We start from the raw sequence: 21,996 nt of genomic DNA on the forward strand, positions 1-21,996 counted from the left end.
TGTTTCAAGACTGCTTGCTTGTCAGGTGCTAGAATACATGAAGGAGATAATTGGAATGGTGTCTAATTGAGATGGTCATGGAAGCATTGCTGAAGGTGACTGGATTGTACCAGCAATTTTTTTTTAGTTTATTGCCTACAGACTTTACTAAATGCCACCAGTCTCAAACATGAAAGCAGCAGCTACTGCTTTATCAAGGTTGTTGCTTAATTCTTTTTAAATGGCAAAAAAAAATCACAGCCCTTTCTTGTAGCATAACAGTCTGAGCAGGCATTTATGCAAGTTTTGCTTTTGAGTTTGTTATTTAATAATAATTTGTTAACTGCAAGGCAAACAAAACTGAAGTGAGATCGAAGAGGCATGGAACCCTGAATGTTATTTCATACCGATACATTGCATTATTGCATGCATTGATAGGAGTTACACATGAATTGTTCCCTTATGTTTGGCTCATGTTCTATGCAGCCTAGGATATAATTTTGCAGAAAATTTAAGTTCCTAAATAAATGTGCTCATTATTCCAATTTATTTAGCTATACTTAACAAACATCTACCTAAATTGTGAAGTAAAGTATGAGACAAGTGCAGTGGCACTCTGATTAAATAACTAGTGAGTTCCCACTTGCTACCATTAACATATTTGTAATTAATGAACAAAATTTCATCTCCCACCTTCTCCAATTGACTTACAGAGTTGACTTGAAAGCACCATTAAAAATCAGGTCTTCTTCACAGGAGTCCTACAAATCCTTCTGTTTTGTCACTACGTCTCACACATTCCCACTTCAAGTACTATCTGTAGCTATCACTCTATGTCAACAATGCACACTTTCTCACCAGGTGCAAAAAGCATGACTATTCATGTTCTTTATTTTAATTATGCCTTGCTCTTGTAGTTACTCTGCCTCAGGTATCTTAAGTATTAATCACTTCACAGTCACTTGTGCTAACGTGAGCTTGGCTATCCATTTACCTTGCTATCATCAACAAACCAAAATGCGCTGATTACATATTTGAAAGCAGACTGGCTCACTAGTTTTTCACTGTGACACTGTGAATTTTTTTCAAATGTGTACCAATCAATCTCATTCTTCAGTTCATTTCCTCTCCTCGGACATCTTTCACTGTATTAACTTGTCTGGTAGGCACACAATTAACAATATTCTTTATAAACTCACTTGTAGCCTCTCTGGAGCAGCTTTTTATTTTATCTCCAGACTCATTTTACCTTGTCGTATCATGTTTTCTTCTTTTGGAAATAACAGTAATTCCCTCTTTTATTCACTGAAATATTGCTAGGAAGCCTTCAGTTTGTACTCTTTTTCCATAACACAGGGATTCTAAGATGGCTAAGTTTAGGAAAGAGCAGAAAGAGACTGTCCTGAGCTATTTAAGCTGTTGCAATTTGCTAACAGCATTAGAAGTAGGCAGAACATGAACCAGCAGTGTGTCCAGGTGGCCAAGAAGGCCAATCCTGGCCCTGTATCAGCAACAGCGTGGCCACCAGGACTAGGGTAGTGACTGTCCCCCTGGACTTGACGCTGATGAGACTGCACATCAAGTACTGTGTTCAGCTCTGACCCCTCACTACAAGACATGGAGCTACTGGAGCATGTCCAGAGAAGGGCAACAGAGCTGGTGAAGGGTCTGGAGCACAAGTCATTTGAAGAGCAGCCAAGGGAGGTGGAGGTGTTTAGCCCAGAGAAAAGGGAGGACCTCATTACTCTCTACAACTCCCCGAAAGGCGATTGTAGCCAGGTGGAGGTCAGCCTCTTCTAGCAGGCAGCGAGTGACAGAACAAGAGGAAATGGCCTCAAGTTGTGCCAGGGGATGTTTAGATTTGATATTAGGAAACATATCTTCACAGGAAGGGTTGTCAAGCATTGGAACAGGCTGCCCAGGGAAGTGGTTGAGTCACCAAACCTGGAGGTTTGTAAAAGATGTGTAGATGTGGCACTTGAGAACATGGTTTAGTGATGGATTTGGCAGTGCTGGGTTAAGGGTTGGACTCAATGATCTTAGATATTTTCCAAACTTAGCAATTTTATGGTTCTGTGCACTCATTACTGTGTTAACATTAGCTAACAGTACTCTAGGCATCGCTATGCTACCATTTCTCTAGCTTTTTATTTGCTGCTCGACTTCTTAACAGGATATATTTTTTCAGCTCTCTGGAAACCTTCTATACCTAACAACGTGCCTCAATATTTCTGCTAGGTCAAGAAGATAGCATTGCACTTCAAGAAAAAAATGAACACTTAAATGTCTGTTGGGGGATAGCAATGACAATGAGCAGAAGTCTACAACACATGGTCTTCAAAGAAAGACCAAGTGAATTGGTATTACTGAGAGTAAGAAACAGAAGACTGAAAAGAGTTGCGTTAACAGTCTTCAAGTACATAAAAGACTCCTTCAGAAAGAAAAAGGATGATGATGATGCATTCTCTGTCCATGGCAATTAGATAAAGAAATACTGAGCTAAAGTTGCAGCAAGAAGATTTGCTCTAAGTCCTATGGGACGTTGGCATACATAAGAAATTAGTTATCACCTGCTCTGTATTGGCTCAGCCATTCTAGCCAGGTTCTTTAGGGTTTGCAGGCTGGTTCTGTGAAACAGGTTACTACATCAGTTATTTTTTGTTATTTCAATTCTAAAAGTTCTTTGACCTTTTAATTAAATTATGGCCCTGTTTAATTAGGTGTCCCCTAAGCACAAAAACAGTCCCTGCCCTGAAGTGACAACTCAGAGTATTAAAAAACATTATCATTGATTTTTTGCTTTGCAGTAGGACTTAAAAAATGCCAGGCATGGCTTTAACTCCTCTGTGCAAGACAGAGTATACATACCTGACTATACATACCATACCACAGCTATCCAAGAGTGTTATAGCTAAAAGGCCACCTGCTCTGCAATGATATAGAATAAGGTCTTTTTAGGTTCTCAAGCAACCATTGCCCATGATAGTACTTGCAATAATTAGTGATCCTATTTTAGGCTCTGTTTTCCATAAAGCTTTAAATTAATTAATTTTTCACTTTTACTTTGGAGGGCCCTGTGAAAAATAATTTGGTTACAACATATCCATGCAACAAGAATAAGTTTTCACTCTGTTGCCACTCAGAATGGAAAAGATGCAAAATATAAAACTACACAAAGTCACTCATAATTTAAGTCGCTTCTGAAGATGCTTCTTACCATTTCTTGAAATCTGTTTTGTTATATTTCAGCTAAGCGTTGAAGACCCACAGTGAAAATTGTTCATTTGTTTAAAGGGAGACAATCAAGATAAGTCTTTTATTTTTGTAAATAAGGAAATATACTATATACATGATTGAACAAGATTACCAAGTGTTTTAGTAAGAAACTGAGTGAAGAGTAATATTAAGTGATCATTGTTCGGATATCATCATCAAGCTTTCCGCTTTTACAGCATCTCTCATTTAAATCTTAGAATGATGAAAAAATATTCAAGAAGCCCTGCAAGAGTATGTCTCCCATACAACAGAGACAGCAAATGTATTCTTAGACTTGAAGAGATCTTGTAAAGACACACAGAATTTCTTACTGATGTTGAAGGAGTGAGGAACACTCATGGAGAAGCGAAGAACACAAGATCCGATAAGGACCCTTTTTGCTTGTATTCTTAACTCCCATTGTTCTGATTTTTCTTTCTGAAATATGGTTGCTGTTCTACTAATGCATGAAACTCTATATGAAACATGTAACACTCTTTCTATCCAACTTGGTGGAGAGGATTTGTAATTTCTTATATAAATGTAGGAAATAAATGAAATTTTTTCCAAAGTTAAAGAGATTTGTTAGGTAGCAGCATAAAAATGTATTTACCATGAGGATAAGTGCTACTTATACAAAGTTTCATATTGGAAAAGATAAAAAAGTCTTTGGAATATGGAATAATTTTTTTCCCCACTTCAGACTGTTATTATCTAATACACTCCCAAATGTCTACTGGTCCAGAATAATCAATGTCTTAAGAATAAGTTTTAAGGCTCCTTTTACCAAATATGGATGCATTTAAATTCTGCAGACCTTGAAATACATGGGCTGTATTTACAATACATATGCTATATGCAAAAGATTTAGTGAGGAAATAACAGGCTTCTCACTTCATTTATTCTTTGAAGGCAACTCATTTTAGCAGTAAATCTGCTTTTGTATGACTGATGTTGAAATTAACTAGTGCTAAAACAGAAATACATGTCATTTACTCCTGGTATTAACTCAGTTTGATTTTAGAATGGGGTGAATGCTTGATTTTTTTTAGATTGTTAACTGCAACAGAGAAGTACTTAATGAGCAAAAAACCATATATATATATGTATATATATGCTTCTAGATTTCGATTTTGTGCTAGTTTGACTGCAGTTGCTATGAAAGTGCTGACTCAACTCCAAAGATTTTTATTTTGTCCTTGCCTTTATAAGGTATCCATATTGATATAGAAGAGTTTGTCATGGGCCTTCACAGCAGGATAGAAACTATTCATTCCATTTGTAGATAACACAGCACTAAGAGAGACCACAAAAAAATTAGAGAGAAGATAAGAATTTGGAAAGATCATGACAAAACACAAGTTCCCATGAAAAAGTGGAATAAGAATGAGGAAGTTCTACTCTTACACAAGAAGAATCACCTCCATAAGCACAGAAAATCTGGTTAGTTAAAAAAGGACCTGGCAGATCTAGTAGATCTCACACTGAACATAAGGCAACAGTTGCAAAAAAACCCAAGATGCTCTAGTGTGCTCTAGTGCAGTGTACAAGGAGCCAGCCTTGGAAGGCACATCAGCCACTCTTTCTGATCTACTCAACATTCAGTAGTTCCAAAATGGAGTAGTGTGCCAAATCTGAGCACAACTATTCTGAAAGATGGACAAGTTGAAGTCAGTCCAGTGAAGAACAGTAAGGATAATAATAAGTTTGAAAACATAGGGGGATATGTTTTGGATAGGGGAGGAGAGGGGAGCAGAGGGAGGAGAGAGGAGAGGGGAGGGGAGGGGATATAAACCGGGCGTTGGAAAAAATTTCCAGCACTAAAGGGTATGAATCACTGTAAATCAACTACCTAATCTTATCATGGAATTGCTTCTTTTGGAAGTTTTAAAGAATTGTTAGACAACATCCATCAGATGTACACAGAATGGATCCTACTCAGGGTCTGGGAGATGAGTAGAACTCTACTGAGGCTGGTTTTGTTTCTTTTTGATGATTCAGGATGTCATTGTACCTGAATGGTCCTATAGGCTCTTCATTGCAGCGATGGATTTATATTACGGCAAACATTTTCAAATGTAGGTATTTAATCTTAGGCATATATGTAGTGACATTCTCATCACTCACATGCATGAATTAATTCTCTGAAGTTCTGAAGGTGCACAACCTGTTTTTAAGTTTTGCACATGCTATAGGCAGAGAAGAACATAAATATCAACATGGTTTCATGCACCAGTGCAAATTCCTGGGTCTCTAAATTAGGCAGCGATAGGATAATCTGAAAGAGATCTTCTTCTAATACCCAGTAGCTAAGGTTGGCTTGAACTCCAAAATATGCAGTTTAGTGTTTCTTCCAGCTTCTGTATTAATAGCAATAATTTAAATTCCAGATGGTATTGTTGTCCTTTTAAATGTTCAGTCATTTTTATATTATTTTTTGAACTGTAGCTGCAGTCTCCACAGTTCAGTTGCATGTGGTGTGAAAAATAATTCTGTAATATCTTTTAGAAGTGTCCAGAAGAACTGGTGGACATTTTTGCTGCTGTTGTTAACATCAACATGTCTTAAAATATTCCAACTGTCATGAAAATCTCTCAGGTGCAGACTGAATTTTCTGGAAACAAGCAGCCCCATCCCAGAACAGCCAGTAAGCCAGAGGTTAACATGGTTATCTAAATTAACACTGAGTGAAAACATGGGTCTTTTACTTCCCAGATGTGTTTCATAATTGCTTGAAGTCCATAGTGCATTGCATCCTCATTATGCTAGAGATAGCTTCTATACCTTGGCATCTGAGGAACTGGGTTGGAGTATGTGAAGTGAAAGCTTGGTTCTTTGCTGCAAGCCACAAGCTAAAAATGAATTTTCTATTTCCTAGATGAGCACCTGAGCATTCAAAATCTTAGCATTTCTAGATGGCTTACTCTGTTAAATGTTGCCCTCTTTTCCCTGTCAAAAGAATTATGAAATACAAAATCATGTGAGAAAATTCAAGTACAGGTTTTGGTTTTTTGTTTTTGTTTTTGCTTTCTCCTTTTGGAACAAAAAATTGGTTTTGAAATCAATAAATGCAATTGTTTTGCCTGTCAGTGGTAGGAAAAGGTACACCAATCCAGAGAATACTGCAGACTCTGTTTTATGGTAAGTTTCTGTACTGTTGTTCATTCCCTATTCCTATTTCTTTGTGTTTTTTCCTTTCTCTTCTCTGGCCTTTCCTTGTATGAAGATGGCAAGCCACAATCTTCCATGCAACCTGTCAGCAAGTCCCCTCCTCAAAGGTTTGAGTTTACCAGTGTCAGGAGGGTAAGCAGTCCACTTCTCCCCACCCTCCCATATATATTAGTTTGCATTTAGCAGAACTGAAGTTTGTTTGCCACCTTGCCATCTACCGGAAGGCCCAGGCTGGAGCACTTTTGACTTTTGTTTCCATCCCGTGCAGGTACAAGGATACCATTACTAGCAGATATTGAAGAGATGTGGTAGCTTCCCCCCCCATCCTCAACTCCCTTCTCACAATAAGCACATAAGCAGGTTTTAAGAGATAAATGTCATCTGTTTGTTCTCGTGAGAGGCTAGGAAAAGCACTCGTGTGATCTGTTGAGTAGCTGAGATATAAAGGTGCAGTACAGCTGGAGGGAAATGGTGTGAGTGTTCTTGTCACCCGACCTGCATTTTATGATTCTCAACACCCAACATATGCCTAACACGTTGAGCTCTGCTGTCAAGCTGTCTCCCTTTCAAATGGAAAAATATGACCCCACTCATGAGCACTGCTCTCTGAAATTCCAACCTCAGAGTGATGAAATCCCTTTTGTTCTCTTCTAGGACTTTTCTCAAAGGGATATTAAAGCCTCTGCACTAAAACGGTTTTGGAAACCTTAGTTCCTCTTTCAGAATGCCTTTTCTCCTATGCCTGACTACTTTCATTAAAGTGTCAGGCAGGTTGGGAAAGGCCACTTGTGCAGTCAGAATAGGGGTAACTCTCAACGAAATGGTTTGGTCTGGCCCAAGCTCACCACAGATGCTGTAGCAACTCTCATAAATCTGATGTTATTGGCTGTCCTTTGCTAGAATTATGTGGTTCATACCATCATCCCTTGTCACTGGAGAGTTCAGAAGAGTGCTTTATCATTTTGTAAAACATTAACATAAGCCTATTAAAATGCAAAAGCATCACATTAATATGGAGTAAATCACCTAGTCTGGAGCCTTTAAGGCAGGCTGTGAATTATTCAATACCATGATAGATTTAGCCAGCACAACACAGCACGCCTCTGATTAGCCCCAGGATAAATTTTGAGAGGTCGTTAAGATCAATATATTCCTTTAAATGTATCTTCTCTGTTTGAGTGTATGTGAAAGTGGAAAAACAAGAAAAAAGAAAAAGAAAACTTAAGACAATCAAAGAGATTTCAGTCTTACAGGTTATAATAAAACATGGCTGATACCAGACCCAGCTGAAATAGCCTGGAGGCAAAACCACCTCTTGTGTTGTCCTGCTTACAGCAACAATTAGGAGAATGGAGTTTCCAGTAAGAAACATGAGCATGAACCCCCTATAACTGAGTGTCAGACACTGTTTGTCAAATACCAGGTAAATAAACAAACCTGATTCCAGTAGAGCTGTTTCAAACAAAATGGAAAGCAAACACAATTTCAGCAATATCCAATCATCACTAACCCATGCACATAAATCCATTTCATATTTGTAAAGAAAAAAACCCATACAAACAAAATATACAAAATAGGGTATTTGTATGCTCATTTAATTGCTGTTTTTCTTCTTTAATTGTAGATTATGTCAAGTACTGTCTTTCAGTCTCTAATTAGAAATACCACCAACCAGGGTGAGCATTCGGTCCTGTTTATCTGACCAGGAGATGGCATTATGATCAATTTTGTCTTTATATTGCCTGTTCTGTTTGCTTCTAGCACAGAAAGGAGTGCTGTACCCACAATTGCGTTTGATAAGGTATAGGACCCTCTTGCTGCTGCATGTGTAATCAACTCCTGCTATTAGGGTTTCTCTGGGATCTGACAAATGAGTAGCATATGTAATTTCTACATTAGGATACCTGTATACTCCCAACTGTGCTTTGAAGTAGATTGGGGCAGGCTTACTATCCAATAACAAATGCAGTTCCTAGACAGCACAGTGGTAAGTATCAGCCTTATGAAACTTAGGTGGCCTATAGTTGTTTATAAATGTTCTGAATCCTGTCCATAGTCAAAGGGGAATATCTTTATAGAGTTCAAGAGCATGTTCCTAGTGTTTGTGCATTGGAGGTTATCACATGCAGAACCATTGCAGAGTGTTTAAATTCCTTTTAGGATGGTCTTTGTGCACTACTCAGTTCAATGCACAGAAGTGAGATCCTTCCCACAGCTCCTTTTCTGCCCTCCTGCATGTAGAAGTGTAGTATTGCTAAGTCATATATTGATTTTTAAATTGTTAGTGGACTGATGGTATGTAATGCTTCTACACAGATTTCCTGAAGCAACTTTAACATCCAGATATATATTGAAAGGTGAGGATGAACAGAGTATATGTGTTAAAGAAAGCCTGTTCTTTGATTTGGACCCACCCCTCTGTCACTTCTTTCCAAAAGAATTAAGGAAGACAGTGAAACTGCTAAACTACTAAGCAAATATTAATACTTACCATTTTGAAATAGATTTCACATAAACACCTATTTTCTTATGTTTTCTTCTTCTCCCTCTGCTCACTTCCAGAGCTCTATAGCAAAGCGCATTTCTCAATAGAGCTCCTCCTCCAAAGCACTTGTATCTTTTTTATGCTGTTGCTCTAAATTTTCTAGTAGCCACAAAGCTCTCTGTAATGCCTTTCTGTGAACCTTCACAGACACTGTTTGCATCTTTACAGTGCCATGAAACCTGCAAGAAGGCAGCCCTGAAAGATTTTCAGCTAATTCTAACTGTGCTCCTGAGACACTGGAACAACATGACTGACTTTTTATGACATAAATTACAGAAGTGACATGAAAATAGATGAGTTTATTAAAACAGAGTGAATCATCGATGACATTTAAGTCTGATTAAGTCAAGCTACCCAGCTTAATGATTTTGTTCCAGAGGAGGTAACTATTTGGGGATTCATAATGTTTAACACAGATCTTCTGAAATAGGGTATTGTACCTAGGGGTGCCATTATCAGGATCTGTAATAGCAAATGTTTTCACTTAAACTGCTGTGCCAAGTAAAATCACAGTGAAATTTATCCCAGCCATTTGATAATCCTATCCCAAAATGTCATGGTTGAATAAACAGCTGGGGATGAGAGCAGGGCAAAGGATACTCACAATGGGAAAATAAGTCTATTTTTAGCCTGAAATAAGATGATTAAAGCCAAAGAAGGTGGTTGTCCTCCTCACCTTATGAGAGTGCCCTACAGTTTTCTGTTCAAAGAATACGGAAGTGAATAATTAATTTTAGTCTCACTACCAAAATCACCCCAAATTAAGGGGAAAGCTGCTAGATGCTGGCCCTCCCAGCAATGTATTTCACATATTTCAAAATATAAGCTCCTGTTAAATGTTCACCAGTGCTCTGGTTGGCTTTTCTTAATTCTCTACCGGACTGCAGGATTTCTGTCTCTGCGCAACCAAGACACATTTGTAGTTAATTTTGATTTACAGTCTTTGCCCACAGCTTAATAGTTCAAGACTATTTTGTTGTGTAAACTAGATATTGCTCCTTTGACATAACTGCTGTTGAACAGAAAACCTTCCTTGAAATTAAGCCTTAGACTCCTTCCTTTAGCACTATGATGACTGGCTGCTTGCTGTTCAGGCACTTAAATAGAAAATGCTGTTTATTTCTTCCACAGAGTGTGTTTAAATAGCCGTGTTATCACTGATGGCATGCAAAGCTCAGAGGCCAGTACAAGCCCGTATGCCATATCTGCACCTTCTGGGACTTGCAGAAGTCACATCTTCATCTACATATTGGGTGGATAGATTGCATATAGAGTTTTTTTTGCCCCCGCTATTCTGCAGTGAGGACAAGGTTGCTACTTGGTAACATGAAAGTTCTTGACACAGATGCTCTGGAGGGAGTTGTTTAGTTTGGGGGTTTGTTTTCTAATTTTTTGGGTGGGTTTTGCTGATGGCACTAAACATAGAAGAAAGCAAAACTATAGATCTCAGCACTTTAAATGTTTTTTGATGACTGCATAGAGCAAGAACTATGTCCCTTTGCAAGTCTTTGGCTTACTGAAGTGCTTCATTGAGTCCTCTTGGTAAACATATAGCAAGGTGGTATGAAGGCATTAAATGCTCTCTGGCAAGGCTCTCCTCTAACAATAGATTTCTATGTAGAGTGATTGGGCATGTTTAGGTTCCTCAGTTCAAATATTTACAATCTGTCATAATGACTGCACAATTCAGAGAGTGGACAAAACACACATGCATTTTTGCATGTCATTTTATGTGCAATGTTATCATCTTCCCTATTTTTATTTGAACAGTATCAGTGTCATAAATTACCCCTTCTTACTACAGCTGAGATGCAAGAAGCAATAGGCACTGGACTCCAAAATATGAAGTGATGTACTCAGAATGTTACAAATATTATGTTCTTATTAGGCAATAGTGACCTATGTACAAAACCAAAACAGAAAAAAACCCCAAACCAAAATCTGTGAAACAGACAAAACAATCCCACCTGCAGATAAATAAATAATTCCTAAACCCAGATCCATTTCACTACATCTGCAGTATGCGAGTACAGCTATCACATTTCTTGCTTCATGGAGAGTTGTCATCTGCTGTGTCCTTTATTCACTGTAAAATTGCACTGGATCTGCCAAAGCATACATGCAGTATTAAACACCACAGGCAATGGATTCATGCACAGCAAATGTTATGTAAACTGTTGAGATAATTTTAAGTCCCAATTTATGTCACTGAACAGATCTTCTGTGTTTGTTTCTCCAGCTAACTTAGCACTTGCACAGTTCATTTATTGTTTCAGTTGGGAACTTAGGAACTAGTCCGTTTCTAAAGTCAGGAGGGCATTCCTAAATGGACCTCGCTCGGAAGAATGGACATTTATTTAATTGCAGTGCATATAATTTATGTATTATATGGCCTGTAAATGCAGCTCCAATGCTAGATTTTTTTTCCCACATAGAGAAACATACAGCGAAGGGTAATCTTCTAGCTTGATAGTCCAAGAGAGAGGTATAGCTGTGAGTGGTTAATATAGAAATAGCCAGACTTGTTTACACAGAGAACTATTCTGGCCAACTGCCATGAATCCAAGCACTACACATGATTTGTATAAATGTTTGCATAGCCTTATAATCTAGAAAATTTTTGCTGATATTAACAACTTTATTGCAAGTGGAAATAAAGGTATTAATACCACTGCAATAAAAAACTGCATGTTATTTGTTTTCCTTTCCTTGTAGACACAGCAGCTGTTTGTTTTTTCATTGGGAGTGCTTAGCTTCGCATTTCCCTTTACATCTAGCAAGCTGCATGCCTGAGACACTAGTTGTCTGCATGGCTTTAAAGGCCATAGGATGGCATCAGATACTGTGATCTGGCTTTTTCCTTGCATTTTCATGCAAGTTCTGTCATCACTTAAAAATGCTGTGTAAAGAAAGAAGCTGCAGCACTCTTCAGGATTCATGCTGCAAAGACTAGACTGGTCGTCATATTCAGAAAATCAAATGATAATACAGGTCTCTAGTCCACTATCCTGTTCCAAGCAGGGCCAGCTGAGGGATCAGGTCAGGTTGCTCAGGGTTTTAACCAGTTGGGTGTTGGAAAACTTCAAGACTGGAGACTTCAAAGCCTCTGTGAGCAACGCGTTGCCCTTTTTGATTGTCTCCATGAGGAAAAAAGCTTTTCCTTATAGCCATTCTGAAACTCTCTTGTTTCAGTTTATGCCCATTGCCTCTTGTCCTCCCATCATGCACCACTGTGAAGAGCCTGGGTTTAATGTCCTTGATAACCTCCTTTAGTCGGTTTCCTGACCATCCATGCATGTAGCCAACCAGGTACTATGGTCTTTTATGGGTCAAGTCCTCTCAAGTAATCCATATTTTCTGCTGTTAGTTTTTACTCTTTAATCCTTTCTCCTAAACAGTGAAGCCTGGGAAATCTTATTTGAGAGGACTGAGGCAAAGAAGCTACTGAGTAATTCAGCCACGTTTGGGCCTACTGTCACACACCCCATGTAACAATGGTCCACAGTTTCACTCTTTGTTCTTTTCGTACTAAGGGCTCTTGTTGCCCTTGATAGCCCTTACAGGTATCAACTTTGGGGAAGCTGTCCCTGCTTTCACCTCCTGTGTACCGCCATTTCACATTGAAGTTTCATCTCAAGTTCCCTGCTTAGCAAGTTCATGAAGAATCTGCTTGTTTTCCTGAATATTGGGGAAACAGTATGAGGAGCAACTGAGCTCCCTTGGTCTATTCAACCTGGAGAAGAGGAGACTGAAGGGAGACCTCATTGCAGTCTACAACTTCTTCAGGATGGGAAGAGGAGGGGTAGACACTGCTCTCTTCTCTGTGGTGACCAGTGACAGGACCCAAGGGAATGGCCTGAAGTTGTGTGTTCGATATTAGAAAAAGGTTCTTCACCCAGAGGGTGCCTGGACACTGGAACAGGCGCCCCAGGGAAGTTGTCCCAGCACCAAACCTGATAGAGTTCAGGAAGTGTTTGGATGATACTCTCAGGCACATGGTGCGACTCTTGGGGATGGTCCTGTGCAGGGCTAAGCGTTGAACTCGATGCTCTTTGTGGGTCTCTTCCAGCTCAGCCTATTCTGTGATTCTGAATCATTCGTGCACTTGCAAGATGCTGTCCTTGAAGACTTGCCAGATTGACAGAGATCCTTGACTCTTCAGAACTGCCTTCCATCAGAACCCGCTTACGGTCCCCTGAATGAAGTCTGCTCACCTAAGGTCCACATGAATACTCTGCTGCTGTCCTTCCTCACACCTATCAGGGTCTTGCATTTCACTATTCCATGGCCACTACTGCCAAAGCTACTATTGATTACCATATCTCCAGCTAGTTCTTCTTTGTTAGTGACTAGCAGATCCAGCTGCGTGTCACTTTTGTTTGGCCCATGCCATATTGGTATCAAAAAGGTGCCTTTGGTTACATAGACTCATTTTGCTGGGAGACTGCACCAAACTCTTTTGTCGCTTGCAGTCTACTTACAGCCAAGTGTCTGAAGCACTCAGGTTTACTGAAAGTCCTTCCTTCCTTCCTTCCTTCCTTCCAAGGTTCCTCTGAGTTATAGTGCTCTGATGTAACTTGGCTGTAGTTGAGTAGATATTTAGCAGTCAGATCAGTACATCTGCGTCCTAATGAATCCTGCTAGACCTAAACTACATCTGTGACCAGCTGTACACAGCAGCCTCCTCCTTACTGACCCCCTTAATCCCAAAACAGATGCAGCCAATAGTCATCCTTATTATAGAGTATGCTGGTGTGCTGGTTTAAAAGTTAACCAGCAGGGGGAATGAACCCAACTCAAAGGAGAGATTATAAGTCAGAATAACAATTTATTAAAATAATACAGTAAGTACAATAATACAAACAAACAATTGGTCTCAACCCACAAAAACCCAAATGTATAACCCAGTACCCTGGGGCCTGAACAAAGTGGTGTTCCTTGGGCCCTGTTTGAGTCCAAAGTAAAGGGAGAGGGGAAGAACCTGCTGGTGGGAGAGCTGCTGCAGTCTGGCCAGAACTGGTGATCGCAGTCCAGTGGTGGTCTAAGTCTGGTTGAGAGCGATGAGATGCAGCCGTCCTCTGGATCCCACGAGTGGGTTGAAAAAATGTTCCAAAACTCCAAGATTATATATCCTCCAGTTCAGGCAGGAATGCTTGGTACTCCCCTCAGGGCGGGGAGTTCACAAAGGGTGTGAGGACAGAAACATCCTTCTATCTCACAGGCCTCTTAACACCTAGTTTATAGCCTGAGGAGTCAGGCTCTATGGGTAGAGGGTGCGAATAGTCTATTGACAACAATAGTCTAGTTTCTGGGAAATGACATGGAATGCTATAGAATACAGTTTTGGGTTACACCCACCATGCTCTATGGGCAGAGGGTGCGAATAGTCTATTGACAACAATAGTCTAGTTTCTGGGAAATGACATGGAAGGCTATAGAATACAGTTTTGGGTTACACCCACCATGATGAACTGATCTCAGCTGTCCTAACTAGGACATTATCCACCCCTTATTCTATGCCATCCATGTCATGCCCAAATTAACCCTCTTTAAAAACTATATCCCTTTAAAACTATATACATCTATCTATCTATCTATCTATCTATCTATATACAATGAAACATTACAGACCATTCTCACTCAAAATTAGGTCCCCTTGTGGTACACAACGTGTCTCCCCATCTTTTTGCATTACCCACCACGTGGAACCAGGTCCCTGAGCAAAAACAATCCCTCGGATGGGTTTGCCTTTGCTTGAGGTGGGACTAATCCAAACAGTCTTCCCTAACATTCCTCTCATATGTACCACGGGGACTTTATCTCCATCTACAGTATGCAAAAGTTCTGATTGGGCAGGGCCAGCTCGATTGATGGAACCTCGGGTGTTGACCAACCAGGTGGCCTTTGCTAAATGCAGCTCCCAGTGTTTGAGAGTCTCCCCACACAGTGCCTTCAGAGTGGTTTTCAGCAGTCCATTGCACCGCTCAACTTTTCCAGCAGCTGGTGCATGGTAGGGGATATGATACACCCACTCAATGCCGTGCTCTTTGGCCCAGGTGTCTACAAGGCCATTCTTGAAATGGGTCCCATTATCAGACTCAATTCTCTCCGGGGTGCCGTGTCGCCACAGGACTTGTTTTTCAAGGCCCAGGATGGTATTCCGGGCAGTGGCATGAGGCACGGGGTATGTCTCCAACCATCCAGTGCTTCCTTCTACCATGGTCAGTACGTAGTGCTTGCCTTGGCGGGTTTTGGGGAGCGTGATGTAGTCAACTTGCCAGGCTTCCCCATACCTGTACTTTGACCACCGTCCACCATACCATAGAGGCTTCACCCGCTTGGCCTGCTTGATGGCAGCACATGTCTCACAGTCATGGATGACCTGTGAGACAATGTCCTTGGTTAAGTCCACCCCTCGGTCACGAGCCCATCTGTATGTTGCATCTCTCCCCTGGTGACCGGAGGCGTCATGGGCCCATCGAGCCAGAAATAATTCTCCTTTGTGCTGCCAATCCAGATCTACCTGAGAGACTTTAATCCTGGCAGCTCGGTCCGCCTGCTCGTTGTTATGATGCTCCTCATTAGCCCGTTTCTTGCCTACATGAGCGTCTACGTGACGGACCTTCACACTCAGCTTCTCTACCCGGCCAGCGATGTCCCGCCACATCTCCGCCGCCCAGATGGGTTTCCCTTGGCGCTGCCAGTTGGCCTTTTTCCATCGCTCCAGCCATCCCCACAGAGCATTGGCCACCATCCATGAGTCAGTGTAGAGATAGAGTCTTGGCCACTTCTCTCGTTCAGCTATATCCAAAGCCAACTGAACGGCTTTAAGCTCTGCAAACTGACTTGACCCACCTTGTCCTTCGGTCGCTTCTGCAACTCGCCGTGTGGGACTCCATACAGCTGCCTTCCATTTTCGGTTTGTCCCTACAATGCGGCAGGAGCCATCCGTGAAGAGCACATATCGCCTTTCATCTGCTGGTAGCTTGTCATATGGTGGGGCCTCCTCAGCCCGTGTCACCTTCTCCTCCTCTTCTTCAGAGGATAGTCCGAAACTCTCACCTTCGGGCCAATTGGTGATAATTTCCAGAATCCCAGGGCGATTAGGATTCCCTATCCGGGTTCGCTGCGTGATCAGAGCGATCCACTTACTCCACGTGGCATCGGTGGCATGATGTGTGGAAGGAACTCTTCCCTTGAACATCCAGCCCAGCACTGGTAGTCGGGGTGCCAGGAGGAGCTGCGCTTCGGTGCCGATTACTTCTGAGGCAGCTCGAACTCCTTCATAGGCAGCCAGGATCTCTTTCTCAGTTGGTGTATAGCTGGCTTCAGATCCTTTGTATCCCCGACTCCAGAATCCCAGCGGTCGTCCTCGGGTCTCCCCAGGCACTTTCTGCCAGAGGCTCCAAGAAGGGCCATTCTCCCCGGCTGCGGTGTAGAGCACGTTCTTCACGTCCTGTCCTGTCCTTACTGGCCCAAGGGCTACCGCATGGGCAATCTCCTGTTTAATTTGTTCAAAGGCTTGTTGTTGTTCGGGGCCCCACTGGAAATCATTTTTCTTCCGTGTCACAAGGTAGAGAGGGCTTACAATCTGACTATACTCGGGGATATGCATCCTCCAAAAGCCCACAGCGCCTAGGAAAGCCTGTGTTTCCTTCTTGCTGGTTGGTGGGGACATGGCTGCTATTTTGTTAATCACCTCCATTGGAATTAGGCGGCGTCCATCTTGCCACTTCACTCCTAGGAACTGAATTTCCTGAGCAGGTCCCTTGACCTTACTCCGTTTAATGGCAAAACCGGCTCTTAGGAGAATCTGGATTATCTTCTCTCCTTTCTCGAAGACTTCGCCCGCTGTGTTCCCCCATACAATGATGTCATCAATGTACTGTAGGTGCTCTGGAGCCTCACCCTTTTCCAGTGCAGTCTGGATCAGTCCATGGCAAATGCTGGGACTGTGTTTCCACCCCTGAGGCAGTCGATTCCAGGTGTACTGCACACCTCTCCAAGTGAAAGCAAATTGTGGTCTGCACTCCGCTGCCAAAGGAATGGAGAAAAAGGCATTGGCTATGTCAATGGTGGCATACCACTTGGCTTCCTTGGACTCCAGCTCATACTGGAGCTCCAGCATGTCCGGCACAGCAGCACTCAGGGGTGGTGTGACTTCATTGAGTCCACGGTAATCCACCGTCAGCCTCCACTCTCCGCTGGACTTACGCACTGGCCATATAGGGCTATTAAAGGGTGAGCGAGTCTTGCTGACCACCCCCTGGGTCTCCAGTTCGCGGATCATCTTATGTATAGGGGTCACAGAGTCTCGGTCGGTGCGGTATTGCCGACGGTGCACTGTTGCTGTGGCTATCGGTACCAATTGTTCTTCAACCTTCAGCAGTCCCACAGCAGAGGGGTCCTCTGAGAGACCAGGCAAGGTGTTCAACTGTCTAATTTCCTCCGTCTCCACAGCAGCTATGCCAAAAGCCCAACGAAGTCCTTTTGGGTCTTTGAAATACCCACTCCTCAGGTAATCTATGCCAAGGATACACGGGGCCTCTGGACCAGTCACGATGGGGTGTCTGTGCCATTCCTTCCCAGTCAGGCTCACTTCAGCTTCCAGTACAGTCAGCTGTTGGGATCCCCCTGTCACCCCAGAAATGGAGATGGATTCTGCCCCTACGTATCTTGATGGCATTAATGTACATTGTGCGCCAGTGTCCACTAAAGCCTTATATCTTTGTGGCTCTGATGTGCCAGGCCACCGAATCCACACAGTCCAATAGACTCGATTGTCCCTCTCCTCTACCTGGCTAGAGGCAGGGCACCCCTAGTCCTGGTCATGGTACTCATTGTGCTCTTCTTGTGGGTATGACCTGGAGGTCCCTTCAAGAGGATCAGACGTATCATCATTCCTGTACCGTCTGGAGTCTTGCCCACGAGAGACTGGAGCAACGTTTACCCTTGAAGAGTTCTTTATGGTATTTGTTCCTCTTTTCAGTTCACGTACCCGGGCTGCTAAGGAAGAGGTGGGTTTCCCATCCCACTTCCTCATATCTTCTCCATGCTCACGGAGGTAAAACCATAGATCGCCACGTGGAGTGTACCTTCTCTCCTTAGCTGGGGGACGCTGGCTCCTGATAGCAGAGACTCTTGTTCGTCCTGGCGAGATATGGAAAATCCCTTCCTTAATCTCTTCTCTTAGCTTCTGGTGTCCCTCTTCAATTTTCTCTTCCAGGTTTCGGACGTGTTCAGCCAGTTTGGTTTCCACAGATGAGACGTGGGCTCGTAATGGGGCGGTGACAGTGTCTTCATAAATCCTGAGTTTGCTAACCAATGCTCCCACCTTGTCCTCTCCCTCCCTCCATTGCAGCGTTGCTAAGTAGCGGGAATACATTTCTGGCCCGAGTCGTGCAAACTTTAACCACATTTGGGAGGTGCACTGTACGCCATCTGGACTCTTAGGGAATCTTTCATCCTCTGAAAAGATTATCTCCAGTACAGCTAACTCCCTTAAGCACCGGATACCTTGTTCCATCGTGTTCCACTGTCCTTGCTGTACGTGGAGGTCCTCCTTGCAAAGGTATCTCTCCCTCACACTGGACAACAGTCGCCGCCAGAGGCTGAGAGTTTCCTGCCTCCTTCCAATCCCCTGATCAATGACTACATCTCGAGACAGGGATCCCAGCTGTCTGGCTTCACTCCCATCTAGGATCGTATCGTTAGCTGCGGCATCCCAGATTCGGAGCAGCCAGGTCAGAATGGACTCGTTCGCCTGTCGTGTGAACTCTCTCCGGAGCTCACGTAGCTCACCCAGGGATAGGGACCGAGTGATTATTTCTGGCTCTGTCTCCTCCGGTGGATGTGAAGGTCCCGCCTCTTCGTCATCATTTGCTATGCGAACTGATTTAGTCTTTGATTTCCTTTTCTGGACAGGGGCGACTGCTATTGGTTTTGCTTGTTCTTCTGGCTCCTCGATGGTTTGTGTGGACACGGTGCTGGTTGGTTCATTTCTTTCTCCCTCTGACTCAGCTGTGGTTTGGGTGGACGTGGTGTCTGCGGATTTGGTCCTTCTCTCCTCGCCCTGACAGTGCTGTATCATGTCAAGCAGTGCCCGGTAGGCAGTGGCCAGGGCCCAGCAGGTTGCTGTGAGCTGGCCATCTCTGGAGCTGCCAGAGCATTTTTCCTTCACCAGTCTTATCATGCTAACAGGATCCTGCAGTTGTTCAGGGGTGAATTTCCAGGTCATTGGAGGAGAAAACTTTTCCAAATACTGGCTGATGGCCTCCCACTTCCCGTGCCACTCAGCATTATCTGCTCCCAGGGCAGGTGTCCAACCAACCTCCCTAAAAGGCACTTTTCTGACCCTAAACATGGTGTACACAGTACAGAGCAGACAGAGCAACACTAACAATAACATTATGCTGTCCTTAACATCAAAAGGGAACTCAATATTTTCAAAAACTGTTTTAGCAGGTCTGAAGGGGAAGAAGGAGGTGGGAGGCTGGAAACCATCCACCCCTGTTCCCCCAAAAAGCTGGGTACGATTTTTAATGAGGCCCCAGAGGTAGCAACCCAAACCAGGACAGGCAAACAGGACTGAATACACATTTACAATGAAACTCATTGCTTCTGATGTTAGAATGACATAAACATAATATATTAATAAAACAATTTGGATCCCTCTCCCTGGTCTTAAAGAGAGCATCAAAACAGGCAAATAATACGCCATCTGTGGAAATATGAACAGGCTCAAATACAACATCCATGTGAGTGCATCAAACAACATGGTGATCAGGGAGTTTCTATATTCAAATAGACAAATGCTTCAAATGAAATTGTGATTCTGACTTCTCTCTCTCTGCCCGACGTTTGGGCGCCAAAATGTGCTGGTTTAAAAGTTAACCAGCAGGGGGAATGAACCCAACTCAAAGGAGAGATTATAAGTCAGAATAACAATTTATTAAAATAATACAGTAAGTACAATAATACAAACAAACAATTGGTCTCAACCCACAAAAACCCAAATGTATAACCCAGTACCCTGGGGCCTGAACAAAGTGGTGTTCCTTGGGCCCTGTTTGAGTCCAAAGTAAAGGGAGAGGGGAAGAACCTGCTGGTGGGAGAGCTGCTGCAGTCTGGCCAGAACTGGTGATCGCAGTCCAGTGGTGGTCTAAGTCTGGTTGAGAGCGATGAGATGCAGCCGTCCTCTGGATCCCACGAGTGGGTTGAAAAAATGTTCCAAAACTCCAAGATTATATATCCTCCAGTTCAGGCAGGAATGCTTGGTACTCCCCTCAGGGCGGGGAGTTCACAAAGGGTGTGAGGACAGAAACATCCTTCTATCTCACAGGCCTCTTAACACCTAGTTTATAGCCTGAGGAGTCAGGCTCTATGGGTAGAGGGTGCGAATAGTCTATTGACAACAATAGTCTAGTTTCTGGGAAATGACATGGAATGCTATAGAATACAGTTTTGGGTTACACCCACCATGCTCTATGGGCAGAGGGTGCGAATAGTCTATTGACAACAATAGTCTAGTTTCTGGGAAATGACATGGAAGGCTATAGAATACAGTTTTGGGTTACACCCACCATGATGAACTGATCTCAGCTGTCCTAACTAGGACAGCTGGTTAGATTCCAAGGGCAGAAACTTGGAGGAAGTATATAAGGTTTTTCCAGCTTTGAAAAAGGAAGTATGATTGTCATCCAGACAGAACATTCTCTGTATCTGACTCTGAGGAGCATCCTTTTCAAGGGTGTCATCCTTTGCCATTGCTTGCAGTGCCCTCTGTGGAGAAGACAAAGCTCAGACTAATCCCTGAACTCCAGGATGGTAGAGAGTCCTCTTGCAGGGTCTTGGCATCATCTGTAGAAGATGGTGGGCCTCTTAAACACAGGAAAAGATTTCTAGAACTTTCTACACCCACCAACAGATTTCCCTGACTTTCCAATAGCTCATGCACCTTTACCTACAAGAAATTAAACATGGCATTTTAATTCTCTTTAATTCGAAAAAGCAGAGTTACTGCAGAGTGCCACTGGAAAGCTGTTTTGTACTGCATGACAAAGATATGATGGATGTACCCTCTTTCATATAAAATCAAAAGAAGATATTTATTTTTACTTCTAAGTGAGTAGGAAAAAAGGTGATACTGTTTGAAGTTATACTTGGAGCAGCTAATGTGAACTGCATAAATATGACTCCCTTCTTCCCTTTAATGCCAATCCATCTACTTGATCTTGCCTCCTAGATATTCATATTTCCTTTATATGTTCCTTAATAGCCTTTGGGTCAAAAGTTCATATTCAGAGAACTCTCCATGATTAAAAGATATGTAATTATTTTGTACAGTCCAGTGTTGGTTGTTAGGCATCTGGGAAAATCCCTCATTTTTGTAAAGAGTATACAGCAAACTCCACATTCCTCAGTAAAGGTTATATACATCTGTATTTGCTGTCTCATACTCCTCTGTATTTTCAGACAAAAGAACAATGAGTTCAAAACTGACTTAAGTTTGGTATATAAAGAGAGAATGCTATGTGTGGAAATAAAAAGGAAAATTGTGTGGTATAATGAAAAGGTCTAACTCTTAACCTTTTTAAGCAACTTACCAGTATTTTTTTTCCCTTTTCTAACTGTTCTGGGGAAAAGTAGTATTCATCCTTCTCTGATAATCAGAGAAACAACGATATGGTAGTTCTGCCCAGGGACAAAAAGAGTGTATTTCTCTTGTGTTTTGAAGGCAGATGCATGATCATTTTACTCACACTGCAAGAATGCTAGAAGTTGTATAGATTCAGTAGTGGGGCACTGAACTCAGGGTATGCCCTACTGATAAACTTCTTGGAGCTTCTACTTGTCTTGGAGCAAGAAGAATGAGCTCCTACTTGCTTGCAGAATACCATGTAGAAATCAACAGTCAAATGAAAACTCTGGGATTTATTATGGTTCTCAGACTACTAATAAGCTTTTCTTTTTCCCTCTCTGCAGCAACTGAGTATTGCAGGTTGATCTCCCACAGTGCCATTGAAGAACAAGAGTGAAAGGCCAAA

General features: G+C 42.4%; 2 protein-coding genes across 3 annotated transcripts in view; both read right to left on the reverse strand.

Annotated features, from left to right (window-relative positions):
- ATXN1 (ataxin 1) overlaps nucleotides 1-21,996 on the reverse strand; it is a 476,222-nt gene that overhangs the window by 30,386 nt on the left and 423,840 nt on the right. The gene's annotated exons all lie outside the window — the stretch shown is intronic.
- LOC127476333 (uncharacterized) overlaps nucleotides 13,734-21,996 on the reverse strand; it is a 414,088-nt gene continuing 405,825 nt past the window's right edge. The window contains exon 2 of the mRNA XM_051799162.1: nucleotides 13,734-20,569. Within this exon, the coding sequence (XP_051655122.1) occupies nucleotides 14,574-17,636 (3,063 nt within the window). The 5' untranslated portion in view covers nucleotides 17,637-20,569 and the 3' untranslated portion in view covers nucleotides 13,734-14,573. The remainder of the gene's footprint in view (nucleotides 20,570-21,996) is intronic.

The sequence above is a fragment of the Manacus candei genome, unplaced genomic scaffold (assembly GCF_025592945.1).
Source record: "Manacus candei isolate 608988 ecotype Guabito, Panama unplaced genomic scaffold, ASM2559294v1 h1tg000049l, whole genome shotgun sequence".
NCBI lineage: Eukaryota > Metazoa > Chordata > Aves > Passeriformes > Pipridae > Manacus > Manacus candei.